The sequence below is a fragment of the Falco peregrinus genome, chromosome 5, assembly GCF_023634155.1.
Source record: "Falco peregrinus isolate bFalPer1 chromosome 5, bFalPer1.pri, whole genome shotgun sequence".
NCBI lineage: Eukaryota > Metazoa > Chordata > Aves > Falconiformes > Falconidae > Falco > Falco peregrinus.
This window is the reverse complement of record NC_073725.1, coordinates 64612219-64631688: the sequence shown is the minus strand read 5'-3', so window position 1 is coordinate 64631688 and position 19470 is coordinate 64612219. Positions and strand designations below refer to the sequence as shown.

At 53.2% G+C, this 19470-nt stretch overlaps 1 protein-coding gene across 2 annotated transcripts in view; it reads right to left on the bottom strand.

Annotated features, from left to right (window-relative positions):
* Nucleotides 1-19470, bottom strand: part of AGAP3 (ArfGAP with GTPase domain, ankyrin repeat and PH domain 3) — a 148306-nt gene that overhangs the window by 14440 nt on the left and 114396 nt on the right. For both annotated transcript variants that reach the window (XM_055803964.1, XM_005230913.3), the window contains exons 12-13: nucleotides 7372-7545; nucleotides 2767-2928 (exon numbers count right to left, since the gene is read on the bottom strand). In XM_055803964.1, coding sequence (XP_055659939.1) covers nucleotides 2767-2928; nucleotides 7372-7545 — 336 coding nt within the window. The remainder of the gene's footprint in view (nucleotides 1-2766; nucleotides 2929-7371; nucleotides 7546-19470) is intronic.

The window sequence follows — 19470 nt, the reverse complement described above, 5'->3', positions numbered from 1 at the left end:
GAAGCGTGTGCTGCCTGCGCACGGCAGCAGTGGCTGACTCCTGTGGACACGGAGCAGGGTGCCACTGGCACGGATGCTGCCCACAGCCCCCTCTGCACCTGCAGCACGCACAGCCTGGCCGGCCCAGGAGATGCTGACGCAAGGTAACCCGTGAGGACGACAGAACTGACCCAGCCTTTGGAAGCCAAATTTTGCCATCAGGTCAGTTTTCTAATACAGTATATTGTATAAAAAATAATACAAATTAAGTTTTTGAAAAGCCGACCAAAAAGCCAGAAAACCCGCCATGCAATAACCCATGTGGGGGACACTGCACGGGACTGCTCTGACCCAGCCAGAACCTGGGAGCAGCAGGTTCTTGCCATCTCTGCCTAATGACAGCGCTGAGCCAGTGGATACTGCACTCATTCACCGACTGGAGGAGGACACAGGGACCTGGAAAGGCTGTGTTAGGCCGGATTGCTCTGGTGACTTCAGATCACAGGTGCCCCTTCTGCTCTGCTGTGCCCCTCCCGCCTCTGCTGTGCTCTGCTAACCCCTCACGTGGTGTCCTCACTGCTCCCTTCCCACCACCGCACCGGTGCGGACTAAGCAGCCGGCTGCCACATGTCCCAGCAGCGGCAGTACTGCAGGTCACTGGGGAGGTATGTTTCCTGCTCCCGGTTCTGGTGCCAGAGGCTTCTGGCAGCAGCAGAAGCAACGTGTGTGCAAGGTCTGTGCAGTGACAAATGAAGTTTGGTAACTGACACTTCACTGGCAAATGAAGTTCTGTGTTGATAAATGCAAAGTAATGCACACTGTAGGAAAAAATTACATTACTCCAACACCTGACAGGGCTCTAAATTAACTGTATCAAGCCAAGACAGGCCTGGGTATCACTGCAGATAGCACAAGACCTCTGCCCCACGCACCACCATGGTCAAGGACCAGGGCAGGGAATAACAGAAATTATTCTGTTGCCCTCGTACACATCACGTGGTATCACATCATCACTATGTGCTGTCTCAGTCATTCCGCCTTCCAAGGATACTGCCAAACAGGGAAGGACAGCAAAGGTGAACATGCAACTGAAAAAACCTCCCTATGAAATGACACAAAAACTGGGATGTCTCAAAGATTCATGGACTGGGCATCTGAGGAGGAGGATGACAACCATCAACCTGCCCACCCGGATGCAGAGGGCAGGGAATTCTGCCAGGGGCCAGATCACACACATCTTGTGGAAAAGTAACTAACTTAATTTTAAGACTTTGAGCAGTGGTTAGTCCACATTACTGCTTCATAAAAGTGTTTCCACATTTAATTACCTTTTCCACTAAGAAATTGTATTCAATTTTGTGTAACTTGAGATCCCAGCCTCTGCACCTTCTCACATCCCTGTCAGCTAACGCTGCGTAGCCTTGCAGGACCAGACTTTTCTCTATAAGTGCTGAAAATATCAGTCCTTTGCTTCCCAGTCTTTATTCTGGTAAGCTGAATACCTCAATGTCCACATCACAAATACATTCACCAGACCCAAGTCAGTTTTGGGACCTTCTTTACAACTCTGTCCAATATTTCCATGCCCTCTTGGAGTATTATTTAGAGGATGGGGCACAGTACTTTAGCATGCACTTTCTTAGTCTCACGGGTAAGTGCAAAGTCATTCTGCTCTTTTGTATCCTGCTTTTACAACACATAAAGAATACATGTCTCTCTTTTTGCCAAAACACTGGACTGAGAGAACTACAAACCAAGAGCTGATGTGGGGAAGGGCAGTAACATGTCTGAAAACTCAACATATACCCATAGCTAAGAACACATCAGTTGTTTAACAAATTGTAAATACAGATAATACTTCTCGCTTTTCATGAGACATCCAGTGATTATGATAGACTCAACTGATGCTCAAGACGCCCGAGTCAACCACTGCAAAGGGCAAGTCTTTCCTAAACTCCGTGGTTTTCAGATGAAGTTAACTACAACAGAAAAGACTGAACAACAGAACTGCTGAATTCCCATGCAGATCATCACCCCAGTGTTTCCAAGAGAGGGAACTTAAGAAGAGTTGTTCTGCCACAGGAAACCTGGGCTGCTGGTCTACAGGCTGACCTGTGATTTGGCTAACCATAGATGCAGGCTTTGGAGAATGTGGTTGCCAAGCTCATCTCTACCTGGACAAAACTGGATGGGTTTCCACAGCAAAATACACCTTCCTGTGTCTTGCAGGCTCCCTGCCAAGCTTTGGGTTCCTCTTCAAAAACCGCAGACACCAAAATTTCTCAACAGAAAAACCACCAGTACTTTCAGCACAAGCAAAGCAATGTATACGTCTCCAACTGGTTGCCTGAAGTAGATAGATAAACTTTTCCAAGAGACCCTCAGCTTGAGGCAGACGGCCAGCATAGGTCTTTTAAATGATGAATGTTTGGCCAATTTACAAGCCGAGTGAAATAGGTTATTTCTTGTGGAAGAAAGTGTCTGCACACCTTAAGCATAGTTAAGCATGCCTTAACTATGTGGTGTGCTCTCAGGTCTGCTAATACAGTTAGTAATTATTACCACTAACAGTATGTGCAGTCACAGGCATGATGGCAGTCCTGCTTCTGCTGCAGGTGAGAAATCAAGGGCAGATCAAGAGGGGCTGGTTGCTCCTTTCTGCCCAAGCACAGCCAGCTCAGAGGAGGAGTGCTCTAAGCCCCAGGACCCCGACAAGCCCTGGCAGGACTCCTGGGTGCCCAGCGCTCTGAGCCGGCAGAGCTCCCCCAAGCAGAAGACCTTTCCTACCTTCTGCTGCTGTGCTGGGGCCGTCAGGCCGAGTAGTCCCTGTGCTCTTTTTCCTGCGATGCTTCTTCCTGTTCGCATGTGGTGATGGAGGTGGCTCCAGCTTCGGGCTGGCAGCACTGGAAATGTTTGGGCTGGAGCTGAGAGAATCTGCAGTACCATTAGCTGGGAACAAAGATAAAGAAAGTAATGTACAGCAAGACAGTGACAGGCTGCTCTTTCTAGAGACAACCAAATGTCCTGGAGACAGCCCTGGTGCTCCACCTGGCTCAAGATGCACAGCCCTATGAGACAGGACAGCACCCGTGCTCAGTCCCATTGCATGGGGCAGCTCCAGCACCCACACTCCAGCTCAGGGCTGGCAGGCTCTTTGAGCAGGGTCAGGCTGGACACACTCTGCACTGGAATTCCTTCAGGATGATCACACAGAGACAGCGCTGGCATCTACGTAGCCAGGGTGAGCACAGTGGCATCACTGGGGGCAGCCTGACATACCAATCCCTCAGCACACATCCCCATGTGTACTGCTCAGTGGCAGTGTCCTCACAGGGCAGGGCATGCGTTTGGGGAAGGGACAGTCCCAGGAGGTGCTGTTGGCCCCCCCAGGAGCAGATCCAGGTCCCAGGATCTGAAGAGCTGCTGCAGAAGCATCGATACCCCACGGCACTGCTCTACCAGATGAGGTGACTGGGGCTGCCACACTTAGGAACCTAAGCATGATGGTCTCAATAGGCTTCCGATACGGAGCTGAAGAAGCTGCATCCCCAGCAGCAACGCACCAAATTTATCCTCAATCATACTGTTCCTTACAATTAATAGCAGAATTAGAAACAATCAGGGAGCTGCCTAATTACTGTCAATTAGAGCGCGCTAATCAAGCTCCGATCACACACACACACGCTGCCGCTTGCACTCACCATTAAATGTCAAATTTCATTAGAGACCAGCAACAAAATCAAAAGCCTGACATTCAATTTCAGCAGCACACACAGCGCAGGCTTCCAATCAGCATAAAAATGCAGACTCCGGGGAAGGCAACGAGGCGCAGGAGCCCTCGCTGCACTGTTAACCCTCTCCGAAATACACTCCTGCCTCTCCAGTGTCCACCCACCCACTGGGCATGTATGGCAGCTCCTCTCCCAGCCTGCTTCCATCCCGGGCAGCTTGCCATCCACTTTGCAACGACCCAGTGTCTCCCACCAAGTCCTAACCTCTGATTTCCATGCTTTATGACACCTGAAATTGAGGAAGTAATCACGGTGTGTAACAAGGGCAGCATCCTCCAGCAGTGGGGACTTGGCAAACCCTTCTCAGGCTCCAGCCTCCCATTTCAGCCTTGTTTGGTCAGCCTGGCTCTCTGGGGCTCGCTCTGTCTCTCTGTGGCAAAACCAGCATCCAACACCGGGACAGAGGCCTACCAGCAGGAGCCAGGGACTGCCCCATGCAGAGGTCTGGCATGTAGCTGGTGTCCTCGCAAGGCTGGGAGAGGAGCCAGCATCAAAGCTCTTCCATCTCTGGTTTCTACTACGTTTGACACACACTAGTAGGGTGTTTCTGCTGCTATTTATCCACAGGGAAATAACTCACCCTTGACAATTAAGAGAGATAAATCTAATAAAATCAGACTCCAGTTTTATAAATATAAATTACTGATACTGTTCAACAGGACTACATTTAGAGCAGGTGTGAGGCACCTTCATCTCCCAGTCTTAGATGTCACAGGGGACCTGAACTTTCTCATCTGAGTCTACACGTGGTGCCTGCAGCCTACCTCTGCTGCCCACCTGCTCACCAGGCTGCCCCCCAGGTCAAACCAGGCACTGCTGGCATCCTGCCCCCTTCCAGGCTCAGTGTGAGGGTTCGTGCATTTCTGCAGCTCCTGCCAATGTGCTGGTGGTGAGCCTGACACCTCCTGCTCCACAGAGCACAGGCTGTCCATGTCCCTGCTCTTCTTACTGCCCAGCAGCCAGAGCCACAGAGCTGGAGGCCTCCAGGGCCTCCAGTGGGATGGGGATGGGACTGCAAAGGGACGGGGGCAGAACATGAAACACGCTCCTCTAAAAGACCAGGTGTTGCTTGCTCTCCCTCTTTCCCCAGCAGGCCAGAAGTGAGCTCCTCTGACCCACTCGGGGACTTCCAGGTCCCCATCTCACCCTTCTGCAGGCACCTGTGGGACCTCCTGGTTCCTCCCTCTGAATCAGCTGGCCTTACGGGCAGCCCCTGGGTCACCATGGCTGGGGCGTCTTCCCGTAACGAACAAACACAAAATGTGCTGGTGTATGTTTACACGACCTGTACAGCCTGTCCCACCCCTCTTACATGTGCTTTCCTGGGCACAACTGGAGAAGTCAGCCCATCCCCTGGCACCAGGAGGGCAGCCTGCGGGGCTCCTCACCCTGCCCACCATTTCAAGCTGGAAGCTCAGTGGTGCGCTCAGACCTGGGCTGCGCGGCACAGTGGCATTGCCGGGCCCGGTCGCAAGGCACGCCTGCTCTGCCATAGCTCAGCCCCGTGGCAGAAGAGGGACAGGCGCTCAGCTTGGCACGCGCAGGAAGCCCTGCCTGCCCCCCCAAAAGCTTTGTGACGCTAAGAACCCACTTGTTCTGCTGGCTGCTGGCCGGGCAGGTACGCAGCCCACCGAGCCGCCCGCCTGGCATGTGCGCAGCCCAGGGCTGCTCCAGCCAGCAGCGCCAGGAGCCCAGGGGGCTGCCTGCCGTCCTGAGTGGTCCTGTGGGCAGGGGACAGATGCTGGGAGGTACAAAATCGCTGTTGTCCCTGCCAGCGCAGCGGTGACAGCACTGCGAGCTGTGAGCTGGGCGACGGACGGAGGCTGCTCCAGCAGGTCCCCGAACAGCCGAGCTGGTTGCCCCTTGCAGGCTACAGGCCCTTCAGCACAGCTGGCCCAGTCCGCATCTGCGGACCACTAACACAGGGCAGGGCCAAGCAGGACCGACCCGCAGGGCTTGGGGTCCAGCATAGTGTGGCGGGACCCAAGAGTGGATGAGCAGCCATCGGTACTTGAGACATGTGAGCCAAACACCTCACCCCTCCACATCACAGGGGGAGCAGCACCATCTCAGCAGCCATTTGTGTCGGCCTTCGTGTTACTTTGCACGAAAGAGGCAGATTGCTTTGGGGTGGCCAGGGAGCAGAGGCCAGCTGCTCTCCTGTGACACTCGGGCCAGAGCCAGGGTAGGCAAAACGCACTGCACAGCCACGCCAGGCCCCACGCTCTGCCACGGCACTGCTGGGAGGAGGACAAGCCCTGCCACAATGGCTCCTGGGCACAAGGCCATCCAGGCAGCAGCTGCTGTCCGGAAGGGCTGCACCACAAAACTCACCTGCGTCTTCTTGCCTGCACCAGGGTCTGCAGACCCTGCTGCCGCGCACACAGGGGCACACTTGGCATTGCGGCACGGAAGGCTCCTGCTGCCGGTGTGCACGGCTCCCCAGGGCAGGGGGAGGTACTCTCAGCAGTGGGGGTACCCCTCTCCCGGCATGGGGGACCTGCCCTACAGTGTCCCAGCAGATGCGCCCCTGTCCGATGCAGTGCGTGACGTGTTGGTCCCCCCCTCGCATCCCGCTTCCTCCGGTGCTGGAGGAGCAGAGGCTGCCCTGCTGCACCCCGTGTCCGAGGCGAGGGGAGGGGGGGCTGCTGGCACATTAATGCTCAGAGCTGCGCCCTTCCGCTCCCGTCGCCTGCGCTGCCCCATCAGCAGTAACAGTCTGATTAATTCGCTTCCAGCAGGGAGCTGATGGGGCCAATGATGGAGCCGCTGCATCAGGCGCGCTGAAATTGATAGTTTTTCACAGTTACAAATGAGGAGCCTCCTCAGCTGCAAATGGCGCCCGCACAGTCGGACTCCGGTAATGATCATAAAGAGGCTCTCTTTAAACTGCGAAAGCCCCTGGGACCGAGCGGGGGGGCGGCTGCCGCGCTAATGAGAACTACAAGGGGCGAGCAGGCATGGAAATGGCTCCTCCACTCTTGATGTGCATTTAACTGCTTTTTTAGTGCGGCGGCAGAGCCAGGAACGAAGGAGTGATGAATGCAGCACAAAAGCATTTATTTTCCAATTCGGCAAAGTGGCTACGTTGGGAAATGTATGAATTATTTTAATTCACTCAACTGTCCTGAAACATCACAGAGAGCGAGTGAGCGTGGGGGGAGGGGGCGGGCTGCATTCAGTGTGTGCTCCAGAGACAGGAATTACTCTTATTCGTTCAACTGCCCTGAAACCTGGGAGCTGGGGGTGCTGACAAGGAGCAGAGATGAGGGAAAGTGATGGTTGCCCCTCGCATGGTGAATTGAGTGGGGCAGGCAGAGGAGTCTGTGGTCAGACCGGTCCTGCCGCAGAGCAGCATCCCTTGGCTGGAGGGAAGCTTTACTGTGCCTGGCAGGAGAGCTTCTCCCCCCCAGGGTGGACGCTGCTGGCTGACCCTCAACAAGGTGGACAGTCCCAACAAGGCCGCAAAGGCTGTGTCTGACACCCACGAGCAAACTCTGGGCTTGCAGCCACAGGGCAGAGCTCACAACTGCCCCCATCACCAAAGTAAGCCCCCCCCGCCGCTGCAGGTGAGGGGAGCATGGTCAGAAGTGCTACTTACAAGGGTTGGGGCAGCTGCCGGGGATAGCCACAGCCTCATTCCACTGGTCTGCGCTGGAGATGGAGTAGGAGCGCTGGTGCATGCCGTCTGGCTTGGAGCTGAAGCCCACAAGGTTGATGCCGCTGATGGAGCGCTCTGAGTGCAGGGAGGTACTGCTGGTCGAGTGAGGAGCACCTGGAAGAGAGGCATGAATTGAGCATGAACCAACTGCTGCTCTGAAGCATGATGGAAGAAGGAAAAGCTGTGCAGTACCCAATGCGACATGCTCCTGGGGGGCCCTGCATGAGCACAGGCTCTCTTTGGTTCTCCTCTCCCAAGGGGTGCCAGCACATGACCCCCCAAAGGTGCTGAGAAAACAGCATTGTCCAGCACACACCATTTCTCAGAGGACACCCAGCTTGACGGATTTCAGCGCCGCACCCTGGGATGAGTAGCTAGCCATCCTGGCACACAGCTTCCCCCTCCAGCCAGATTTTGCAGCTGGAGTTCACAGTCTGCTCACAATTTTAACTATAGCCTCAGGCACCTGGACAAACATGCACCCACCCCATAGCCAGCATGCTTATCCTTACTCCTTAACTTCACTCCTTGCATGTCCCTAGCAAGAAATACAACCATGCTGCAGGCACTAGGAATGAATGGGAAATCATACGGAGGATGTCAAAGTGACAAGCAGGGGAACAGACATCTGTAAGGTGGACATCGTGGGTGTAAATGCCTCTTCCCAATAGCTGGAAACCCCTGGAGCTGAGCCCAGGAGCCTGAACCCCCAAGAAAGCAGTGTTTTGGGGACCAGAGGCTATCACAGAAGACACGATCACCCAGTGATTCAAAATGGGTCAAGTGTTTCCGGATTACAAGGATATCCAAAATTTCCAGACTAGTAAACAGTACAGTTCTGACAGGGAGCAAGGCTGCAGGCAACCTGCCAAGGAGGATGCTGCTGCCCTAGAGGGACTGCCCTACACCTGCCCACTGCAAGCACGTTCCCGTGCCTCCCTTAGGGCATTCAGCTCCAGCCTCCGTAGAGCAAGAGCTCTGGGGAGCTCAGGGCTGAGCAAAGGGTCCCTGTCCCTACTCTGAAGCTGTGTTTCCTCCTTCCACACCCAGAGGCACAGATGCTGGGCTGGGACTCTCACACCACCCCTTCTGGCCACAGAAGATGGCAGGGCCCGCTGAATGGCTCCAGCTGCAGCGTGCCTGGCTGATGAGACGGGCACCCACATCCTGACCCCTCTGCTTGCTCCAGCCTGCCAGAGCTGACCACCCCACGACCATGCAAGGAGCCGGGCAAAGAGAAACCAAGCAACTTGTTTCATGGGACTGGTGCCTAAGAGGGATCCTTTCACAGAAGCAGGCTGGAGAGCAGATGGAAACTTGCAGAGTGGGTCCCAGATGGATTTGCTAAAGCCACAACAGCTCACCTGTGTCTTCGCTTGTGTAAAACCAGCCTCATTTTGCTCTCACAGAATTCCAGCACAGCTGAGGCTGGCCAGGACCTCGGGAGACTGTCCTGCCCGACCTGTGCTCAAGTGGGGCCACCCACAGCCAGGCTGCGTCAGGATGCTTTTTGAGTATCTCCAAGGAGGGGGACTGGGACCACACAGCCTTTCTGGGCAACCTATTCCAGTGCTCAGCCATCCTCCACCAAGGGCAAAGCCCCACAAAATCCCATGTGGAGCCCCAGATTTTGTTCATCAAGTCATGTTTCTGTCCCTGCTGTTTCCATGAAAACCTAAGAAATGTGATTTGATTGTCACTGGTACCCGAGCACTGCCTGAGGCTGCAGAGTGCCTGGAACCACAGCTCAAGAAGCCCAAATCCCCCCCTGCAAAAGGTGGACCCAAAGCATATGCTGAAGGGAGGGGTCATGTGGGCCATCAGCCATCCACCAGCACCCATTGCTCACCGCCAGCGCGGCAGGTGCCTCCCACCCTCCTCCGTGCACGCACCCTGGACCAAAAATCCCCCTTCTCTGCTGCACTGCAGAGGGACGACCTGCAAGCCCTGCCTGCCGATCCTGCCTGCGCGGTGGTTCTGAGGCAGAGCTCGCCAGGCGGCCTGAGCTGCCACGGCCCCTGCCCGTGGGGCAGGAGCAGCAGCGCCACTGGCTCGACTGCCTCCAGCCCGGCTGCAGCGCTCCCCCTCCCTCCCCTTGTTCAGCACCACAGAAACACGTGTAAAACCGTGACACTGACTTTGCCTCTAATTAGCCCTTAATTTACAAGACACACTCGGAAGGGTAATTAGCTGGCGCTCAGCTCCCGACTGCCGCATCCATCTCCTCTCACCTCCTCGTGGGAGGGAGCCTGCTGCCACTGGAGCAGGGACAACGCTGCTCTCCCGGGGCTGGGAAGTGCTGGGCCCTGGGGACCATGCTGCTGGGCTGGGACAGGACAGGACAGGGTGGGATGGGATGGGACAGGACGGGCTGTGCCCAGAGCTCAGGCAGTGCCTGCCGGCCCCAGCCCAGGCTGTGCATGCAGCCAGTGTCTATTGCCACAGCCATGCAGGGGAGGGAGGCAAACAGGAGGAGCGCAGAGAGCGGGGGAGAAGCTTCCAGCAGAGGGGAAAGCCCTGCAGAGCCCCAGTTTGCCCCTTGCACCCCCACCCCAGCCAGGCTGTAAGCCCCAGCCTGCTGGCATGTGCCCTTCCATCGCTCCTCCAAGGACCCCAAGCACCCCAGCCCTGACCAGGGCCAGGGACCTGCAACTTTGCTGTGTCCAAGGCACCCGCCAGACCTGTCCTCCATGATGGATCTCATTGGTTCTGTGTGGTGGGTGAGGCTGAGCAGAGGAACGAGTGCTGGCTGCAGGAAAGGCAGCAGGAAAGGAAGGCTGCTGCGGTCAGACTCGCCGAACAGCAACCCCAGGTGCCTCGAGAGACTGCCCCGCAGCCCTGCTCAGCTCTGCCGCCGCCTGCTCTGGGAGTACACTGTGCTGCCTGGGCAGGTGGCCACAGCTGCGGCGTCACGCCGGGCCTGCAAGACACCAAGTGTGTGCAGAAGAAGACTCACTTGGGAAAGCCGCTGACACATGCTCAGAGCCCACTCTGCACACCCACAGCAACACCCGACCCTGCAGCACTGCCCAGCGTGAGCCCCTCGAATCTGACGCCTGCCTTGCCAGCAGCACATGCCGTGAAGCGGTGCCAATTTGCAAATTTCATTTTGAAATGAAAGGGTGCTGCCACGAGTTCCAGGAACAGCTTCTATCAGCCTCTGCAGCCTCTCCAGGAGCTCCCTGCACTTTACACCAGCTGCCTGGAGTCACTCAGTTGCAATGTCCTCACAGCCCCTGGCTCACCGACCTCTCGGCTGCGCCACTCCACCTCGTCTCAGGGACCTGCAAGGTGGCCCCAGCAAGGCTCAAGCTCTCAGGAATTGCATCCCTTTGGGAGTGGCACCACCAGCAGTTGCTGGATATGTTCCCTTTAAATGAGGGAAGCAAAGTGAAAGGTGAATAAAAGGCTATATGTAAAACACTAATTGCCTCTCTGAGCCAAGGCGTCCAGGAACTGAACTCTCCCTGACTCTGCCTTACAGCCCCTCAAGCAAAGCTCTCCCAACCACTACTTCCTCCAAACCCCCAAAAAAGCAGTTCACGTAGACATGATAGTGTCTACTCACCAGCAGGCAAGGCTTTGTGATGCCTTTTTAAGTAAAGCCTAACTGATAACATGGCAGTAAATGGAGAATCACCAAAAAACAGACCATCATTATTTTAAGTGTGGAGTGAGGCAGCCTGGCCACTTCAGTAAAACACTCAGATCAAAGCAAACGGGAAAGTCTTCAGTAAGGTGCAGATGCACAGGGAACTGGATAACTCAGGTGAGTTAACAAAAAAGGGTACCATCGGCTGGGAAGGAAAGCATTTGCAGAGTCACTTCAGGATTCTTGGACAAATCTTTGGATAAATTTAGCATTTTCAACAGCAATTTGGCAAAATAATACACAGGTTCTGGTGAGATTTCCTGGTGACATTAAGCTGGAAGCACTGCCAGTATTTTGGCAATGAAGACATCATGCAGGACTAGATGCTTTTGAAAAGTGAGCTAACAAAACCACAACAAAATCTTTTAGTACAAAATGCAAAGATGTACTCTGGAACTAAGGGGCCTGATTCAGAAAGCCCTGGAAAGTATGTACTGCTGTCTATGGGATCTGGATTGCAGCTCAGTGACAAGAATGTCTGCACTAGGCTGGGAACACCAGAGGAAAAGGAATTCTGCAAGTATCACCAAACCACACCACCACCAAGGCTGGAAAGCTGAATGTGATCCCATGCGTGCAAGATGAAGTATGTCTTCCATAACTGGGAAACACGCATGCTTGCTGCACAAAGCTGGTGTGATACGTCACCTAGATCCTCACGCACAAGCCACCACCTTGAAAAAAACTAATTCAAGGTGGAACGGGTACAGAAGACAAAGGTGACTTTCCATTCCTATTGATCCCATTCGCCCAGCGCCCCACAGACAGCAGTCCTGAACTACTGTCAACTGCCAGTAATAGCAGTACAAAGTGTATGGATCTGCTAAGCAAAGCACATACATTTTTTTAATAGGAGGAACAGAAATACTTACATTCTTGACAACTTCACTGAGGAAAAGACCAGTTCTTTCTCCTCCTTCAACATGCAAGAACCTGACCAGCACTGGAGAAACCAAGCCATGACACATCAGCACTACTTCCTACCACCAGCTTTCGACACCCATTTCTGAGCAAGCTCCTGGTGATGCCTGACATCTCCTGGATGTGCAAGTCCTGAGCATTGAGTGTCTGCAGGCTGGCCAGGGCACGGGACAGAGACTGCCTCAGTGGCACAGATGGCTACACTCTGTGTGCCAACAGACACTGGACAGATACCAGTGATTATGGGCCTGGGCTAATCCCTTTGCTGTGTTTGATGTCGTGAACCCAGGAACACTGCCATTTCAACCTGAGAAAGGGGACAGGGTCCCAAAGGCTCATCTTCCTGCAACACCAAAGTGTCTGCACACCCTCAGACCCTGCCTGGCGACAACTCAAAGGAAGGGCTGTCTCCTGCTGGATTTATTCAACACTAAAATACAGCCAACGGGAGGATGGTCAGATGGCAGCTAAATTCTGCTCTGCCTGTGCATCTCCATGCTACTGTGGTCAGGATGGCTCAGTTGGACACGATTATCAGGCATGGCAAAGTGAGCATGGCAAAGGTAGCAGAGGAAACCCTTGGAGAAGTTTGCAGCTCCCATGAAAACTGAAGGTGCCGACTTCTGAACCAGCTGCTGCTGTCTGGAGTGAGCTTCGCTCTTGGTTCCTTCACTGGAGCTATGTTCTGGCACAGCGTAATTACTCGTGGATGGGGTCATTGCTCTTCCTCGAGCAGCAGACTGGGTCTCATCAGCTTGGCCTCAGCTCTTCACGCTTCCATCGTTTCTCAGCTGGAACATCCCAGCACGCTCCTTCCCCGTGTATGAAGCCACCACGAGCCCAGGCTGAGGCAGCAGTGGCAGGTGATTTTAGAGAAAGCAGGAGGCTGGCCGGATACTCCACCCCAGCTAAGACTGCTTCTGGGTTCCTCCGCCTCCCAGAAACACAAAGGGATAGATCCCCCAGCACCCGCACCCCGTGACTGCCCCGAGGCCCTGCGGAGCTGAGGGCACAGCCAGGCAATTACCTGCAATTACGTTTTTCTGAGCAGCCCCCAACTGCCCACCCCCACCTCAGGACCGCTCCCCTGGGGCAGACGCGGGCTGCTACCCTGCCTTTATAACATGGAAGAAACCACGTTCCTTTGGTGGAACAGGGCTATGCTGAATTTTGAAGAGGCACAAGCTAGACAGCAGTTGGGGAATTCCCCCTTTTTTAACGGCCAAGCACAGGTCTTTTCTCTGGAGTGCCAGGCCTTGCTCCGGCACAGGAGGAGGGCTGCCACCAGGCTACCTCACAGCAGAGACTGCCAGCTGCACAACATGGGATGGTGATGAAGCCACCCCAGGGCGGGGCGAGGACACCCTGGCACAAAGCAAATCCTGTTTTCTCTAGTGCTGCCGTAGGCCAACAGCACGCTGCAGATTAATGCTATTCACTGCCTGCCAAACCACGTCCTGAAGAGTCATCAGTTACCACTACCCATTAACCAAAACTCTAAGGTACTTGTTGCCAACCGATCATCACTTATTCCAAGCAGAAATCAGAATGACTGCAGGTCACCTGAGTGCACCAATGCTCAAGCACTCTGTGGGTGCCTGCCGCCGGAACATGCCTTGCAGCCCCCCGAGAGCCACGTGTGTGGGGCAGCCGCGGTGGCTCTGGGACCCCGGCGTGCTGCTCCTGGGCTGTGTGGAGCGCGCTGGACCGGGATCCACCTCCAGCTGGTGGGAAACTCCTCACTTGTGAGAAACCAACCAGTTCTTCTGGGGAGGCGAGAGCCAGTGAGCCTGGTTAAGCTGACTGCCTGTGAAATCCCCGCTGGTAAAGACATAATTCACCACTCTCCGTCAATGGGCGGTCAGCTGCCATGTGCACAGGAATGCAGCTGTCCTGGGAGCACCCCACGGTTGCCTTTCCCAGAGCTGCCCCCACCCCCGGAGCAGGTCCAGAGCCAGAAGAGTCTCCATCAGGTTGGTTTTCTGAACAAAGCACTGCCTGCTGTTTTGCTGGACATAGCTGCTCCCTTCCTCTTGAACAATTCCTACCAGCAACAAGGCCAAAACACGTAGGCTAGCTCTTATCAACCAGGAGCACCAGGATGGAGACGTGCCATTTGAAAGACATTAACTTCCAAGTTCTCCTTGGGAGGTGGCAACAATGCCGAGCACCTACACAGCCCCACAGGCATGGCAGGGCATGTCCTGGGATGACACGTGTCCTTCCCAGCTCCACTAACAGCAAATGCCTGTGGGAAATCACCGATCCAAACTGCAGGCGACCAAGGTTTCCCAGCCCTGCTTCTGAGCAAGGCCATCAGATCTGCCAGCTTGCACACAGTGGGAGCCATTGCCTTTCACTGGGCCTCACAGATGCTCTGACACTGGGGAATCGTCCTCCTTTCTTAGCACTGCATTTGGAGAGCGCGTTTTTGGACATATGCACATGGTAAGTGCCTCTGTAGCGCCCCAGCTCCTACCGAAGCTAATCCACAGTGGGTACGAACTGCCAGGAAAAACAGCTCTGCGTAGTCCAGGCATCTCTGGGTGGAAGGGAGGAAAACCCAAGCTGCCAGCAGCAGGATGGGAAGAGCTGGCCACGACACCATTACCGTTTTATACTCCCATCTCCTAGCCACAACCCAGATGAGCCAAGGCATCTCAAGCCGGCACAGCAGACTCATCTCTGGTTCAGATGGCGACCAGCTCCACGTACAGGGTCAGCAGGACCCCAACAAACCCCAGAAGCCTGTGAACAGTGATGCAAAATCCCCAGGCACAAAGAGCACGCTGACAGCCCAGGAACCGCAGGCAGCCGCAGCCACTCAGTGTCCCTCCAGCCTGAGCTGTGCCCGCACCGAGCACTGCGCAGAGCCCATGCAGCCTGCTGCAGCACACCTCATCCGCTCACCACACAGCTCCACTGCCATGGGAGGGTGGCCAGAGATGTGTGGGAAGAGGCGAATCCGCCAGGAGAGCCAGCGAGAGTACATGGGGAGAGGGAGTCAGAAGCAGCCACAAGTAGCCCTCTGGTTGTCTGATCTTTTCTGCATAGCATAAAATTACACCATAGGTCTTCCACTAATTTACTCCTGCCTGAACTACAGCCTATCTTTTAGAAAATCTAATCTTGATTAGAATATTGTCAGTGGCAGAGAAATCACAGCAGCTCTTGATAAGTAGTTCCCGTGGTTAATTACACTCACTGTTGAAAACTGCACCTTATTTCCAGTCTGAATTGTCTTGCTTCTGCTACCCGTCATTGGATCTCGGTTTATTTTTATCTGATAAAGAGCTCTCTATTACCAAATTCTTGCTCCTATGCAGGTACTTACAGATGGTGTTGAAATAATCTCTTAACCTTTTCTCCGATAAACTAAACAAATCAAGCTCCTTGAATCATTCCCTAAAAGGTGCATTTGCAAGCATTTCATTGTTCTTACAGGTATTCTCTGAGTCCTTTCCAATCATCGGTTTCGTTCTCGTACCGTGGACATATGAAATGCATGAACTTCAGCCCTCTAGAAGTCCTCTCCATCCCAAAATTGACAGTCACCATCAACATGTCAGAAAGACCTTGACCATGTCTTCTAGAATTCCTGAATTAAATAATTCAGACGTGCTGATTCAAACATGTCTAAATCTCCTACCTGCTGTTTAATATGCTTCCTAATTACAGTTGGAAGATGAAGAATTCATCGTTCTGTGGTAAGATACATCACCTTGCGTCTTCCCAGACACCAAACAGAAGTGCTCACTGAACACTTTTTTTTTTCCTCCTTTATTAATCATTCTACTATTTCTATACAGTAAGGAACGAATGCTAGTTTTAGGATTCATTAGTTTCTAATACACTTGAAAAAACCCAACTTTCACTGTCTTTAACTCTGCTGGTTACCTTTTCTGTATCCTCTTGTGCAACCACGGTACTGCAGGCTCCTGACACTAGCCAAGAAGGGGGAAGGTGAGCTGAGAAATCAATTTCAGGTACTAAATCCATCACTTTTATTTGTAAGTTACGTAGAGTCTCCATGGAACATGTAAAAGTTGAAGATTATGAACTCAGTAAACTATACGAACAGTGACTATTCTCATGATTCACAGGCTGAAAATCCTGTCACACGGTGGCCAAGATGCTGTGGACAAGCAAGCCGCTTCAGCAGCAGCTCACCAAGTACAAGGCACAGGACGAGCGTGAAGTCAGAGCGCATCAAGCAGCAGCCGAGGCCCCGCTGCATTCCCAGGCTGCACCACTGAGACAAGAACGGGAAAAAGCACCAGGGAGGACCCAGGAACTGCTGTGGGCTCCTCCATCTGCATCTGTGTTGGAGGAGGAACCAAGATGCAAGATCTGTCTTTTTTTAAAGTGAAGCAGCTACAAGACAGAGAGGGAAAGAGAAAATTCCCTGGAGGAGAAAGGCAGCAGGATGGCAGTGCCAGCCATCCCCTCAGCTGAGGCACTGATGTCCCCACAGGGAAGGTGGTGGGGAGCTGCACCCAGCAACTGTGGCGTGTCGGTATTCTTACCTTGCTGGTGACTTTGTTTCCAAGTTCTTAGTCAACAGCATACTCTGCTAAATGCATTTAACTCCTTCCCTAAATGCAACCGGTACTCGGCGTGGTCTGGGGAAGCTGGCCAGGCACAAGGTACATGGTTTCCCCACAAGCAATGAACCCAGATAAAACGATGAAACAAACCCTTTGTGCGGTTGTAACCAGAGCAAGTCTGGGAACGTCAGGAGCCGGAATGCTTCCCACAAAGCCAAAAGGGTCACTTTGAGGGCTGCTCATAATTAATCACTCGTGGCGGATGTTCATCTGCAGAGCTCTGGCAAAGGGCTAAATGGCAGAGAGAGCCTCCACCCGTGGTTCCAGCTGGCCATGAGGACCACACCGGTGTTACCAACTACTACCTACCGGGGCTTGCAACTGCTGCTCAATACTTACTGATTACTGTATTATGTTGCCGTTATTTTTATTGCTTTTTGTATACATGCAGATACACAGATGTACAAAATACTTTAGCACAATACAGCTTGCTCCCGTCCACTTGCTTTTGTTCCTGTGCATTCTTCACTATCTGGGCAGAGAGAGAGTGAACAGTTTACATCTCCTCTTAACCCAGATTTGTACATTTTAAAGCGCTGCAACCTTCCTTTTGATTTTAACTTTCTAGTATCCAGTAAAATGTTCTTTAAAAACTCCTAATTATGCTTCACTTTTTTTTTTTCTGTTTAAGTTCTTTCTCCCAAATGATCTGGCTCATAATTGCTTTCAGCTTTGTGAAATTGGCTCAGATTTATAGTTTTGTGTGTGTGTCTGTGCATGTGTGTATTTAATACTCTGTATTTCTGATTTGAATTTTACTCTGCCTGAAGACCAGTACAACAAAGTCAAGGTTACTTTTAGCTAAGCCACTACTAAACTGTAGTTTTGTGATTCATTCTCAGCTGCTTAGATGAAGGTAACTATGGCATTCTCCATGGGGGCTGCATTGTTTGAACCAGCAGGATTCAGAAAGTCTGAGGAAGCTTTAGTGTCACTTGGCTAGAAGTTCTGCAGTGACTATTACCACAATAACTAATTTCCTCTCCAACACATTATAACGAAATACTTCAGAAACTGTTTCTGAGACACGCAAACCAAAGCACTGGGAATGAGCAGAGGGGAGTGCGTGATGGTCCTTGTCTTGGATCTCTCTCCTGATCTGTCAATACAACCAGAGGTGTCACTTACAGTCTCTGTAGAAACCTGAAATCACCAACTGCAGAAAGTAATGTATAAGTAATACTGTTTAAAATACAAACCAGAAAAGTTTCTGTGTAGCCAAAAAGCCCAAAAGAGATCAGCAAGACCACGGTGGGAGACAGACACTCACAACAGGTTGCAACAATACAAATCACCATTTGCATTTACAGTCAGAAGCAGGAAGCCTAATACAAAATTGCAGGAAGGAAGGAAACAAACTCAGAACTTTCTGGGTTTGCTGCAGAAGCAAACTGTGGATCTGGACAAGTATTGCAGTCAATGATGAAAAAACTGCATTTGCACACAGCTCACGAATGCTGGCAACCGAAAAGGCCATTCAGCTTACGCTAGAATTGTATTATATTTTCTTACGTAACTCCTGTTTCTAAAGCTATTCACTCATAACATTTTATACACCCCTGCGTGCTTTGCCCAGAGGCGTACAGCAACACAACCAGCCGGCGTGCACAATACCCAGGGAGACCATGGATCTGCTTAAAGTTCTGCACAGGTTCCTTGGAGGGGACAGGGCAAGCACTGCTCTATTTGGAGCAAGCCCGTAATGGGATGACTCGACTTGCCTGCTAGCAAAGGGGTTTTGCACCTTCCTCTGGGGCACCTGACTGTCCAGCAGCACAACAACGACCCCAGGCACCGGGCCCACGTGCCCGCAGTGTGGGGTGGCAGAGGAGAGGTCAGCAAGCGGGAATCAAGGCAGGAGCGGCAGCCTGTGCTCGGGAAGGGACGAGCTGGCAGGAAGACAGGGTGACAGCAGAAAGGGCATGAGTTTGTTGCCTGCAGGAAGTTGCTCCGCTGCCCCTCTGCCTCTTGCAGCTCAAGCGTGGTCCAAATGGAAGAGAAAGCATGGTTTTCTGGAAAAGGTCCTCAGTCCACCCCAGGAGAATACCAGCTACCCTGCCACCCCAGTCTTCCTTGGCAATGTAGGGCATGTTATTTATACTGAGATTTTCACAGGTGGCTACTAAGTATACCCTCTTCATTTTTCCAGGTGCCCTGTGCAAGATACCCAGAGCCAGATGTTCAGAAATGCAGGATGCTTCCATCTACAACTGCAGCCGATGGGTCTGGCTTGCTGCCCCTGTGCGACGAAGCCGCATGCCCATCTGGCTTCCCTCGGCACCTTCATCGTCCCTGGGCAGGGTTCTGATCATCACAGCGTTCTGTCTGCCTGGTTCTTTTCTCCTCTCTGCTCCTCTCCTCCTCACTTTCTCTGAGGCCCTTTTCCCTGTTCAGCCCTGCAATGCACAGCTCCTTTAGTGTTCTAGCAAGTAATAAGTGTATCAAGTCCAAGTAATTATCTCTAATTAGGGTTAGTGATTATACTGTTGGGTCGGAGAAAATCAATCTCTGGTTTCCCATCAGGGAGGGCAGAGAGAGTCGGGGTAGGGAGGGGAGGAAGCACTGGCAGCTCCCTCCCGTGCTCCGACGGCTCCCGCGAGCTCCCCGCTGCCCGTGCTGCTCCTGGCATGCTCGGCCCGAGGACCAGGAGCTCCGGGTGGGCAGAGGGCAGCCCACCCCAGGCACCACCAGCGGCCACCTCACAGCGCAGGCTGCACCTGCAGGTCCCTCTCACAGGGGCACCGGGGCTCGTGCTCTGTGGCTAGAGGCAAGACACCGTGTGGGGTGCTGGAGCCACTGAGGCTGGGCTCCCCGAAGGACAGCGTGGAGCAGAGACCTGAGGAGGTCCCGCAGCTCCCC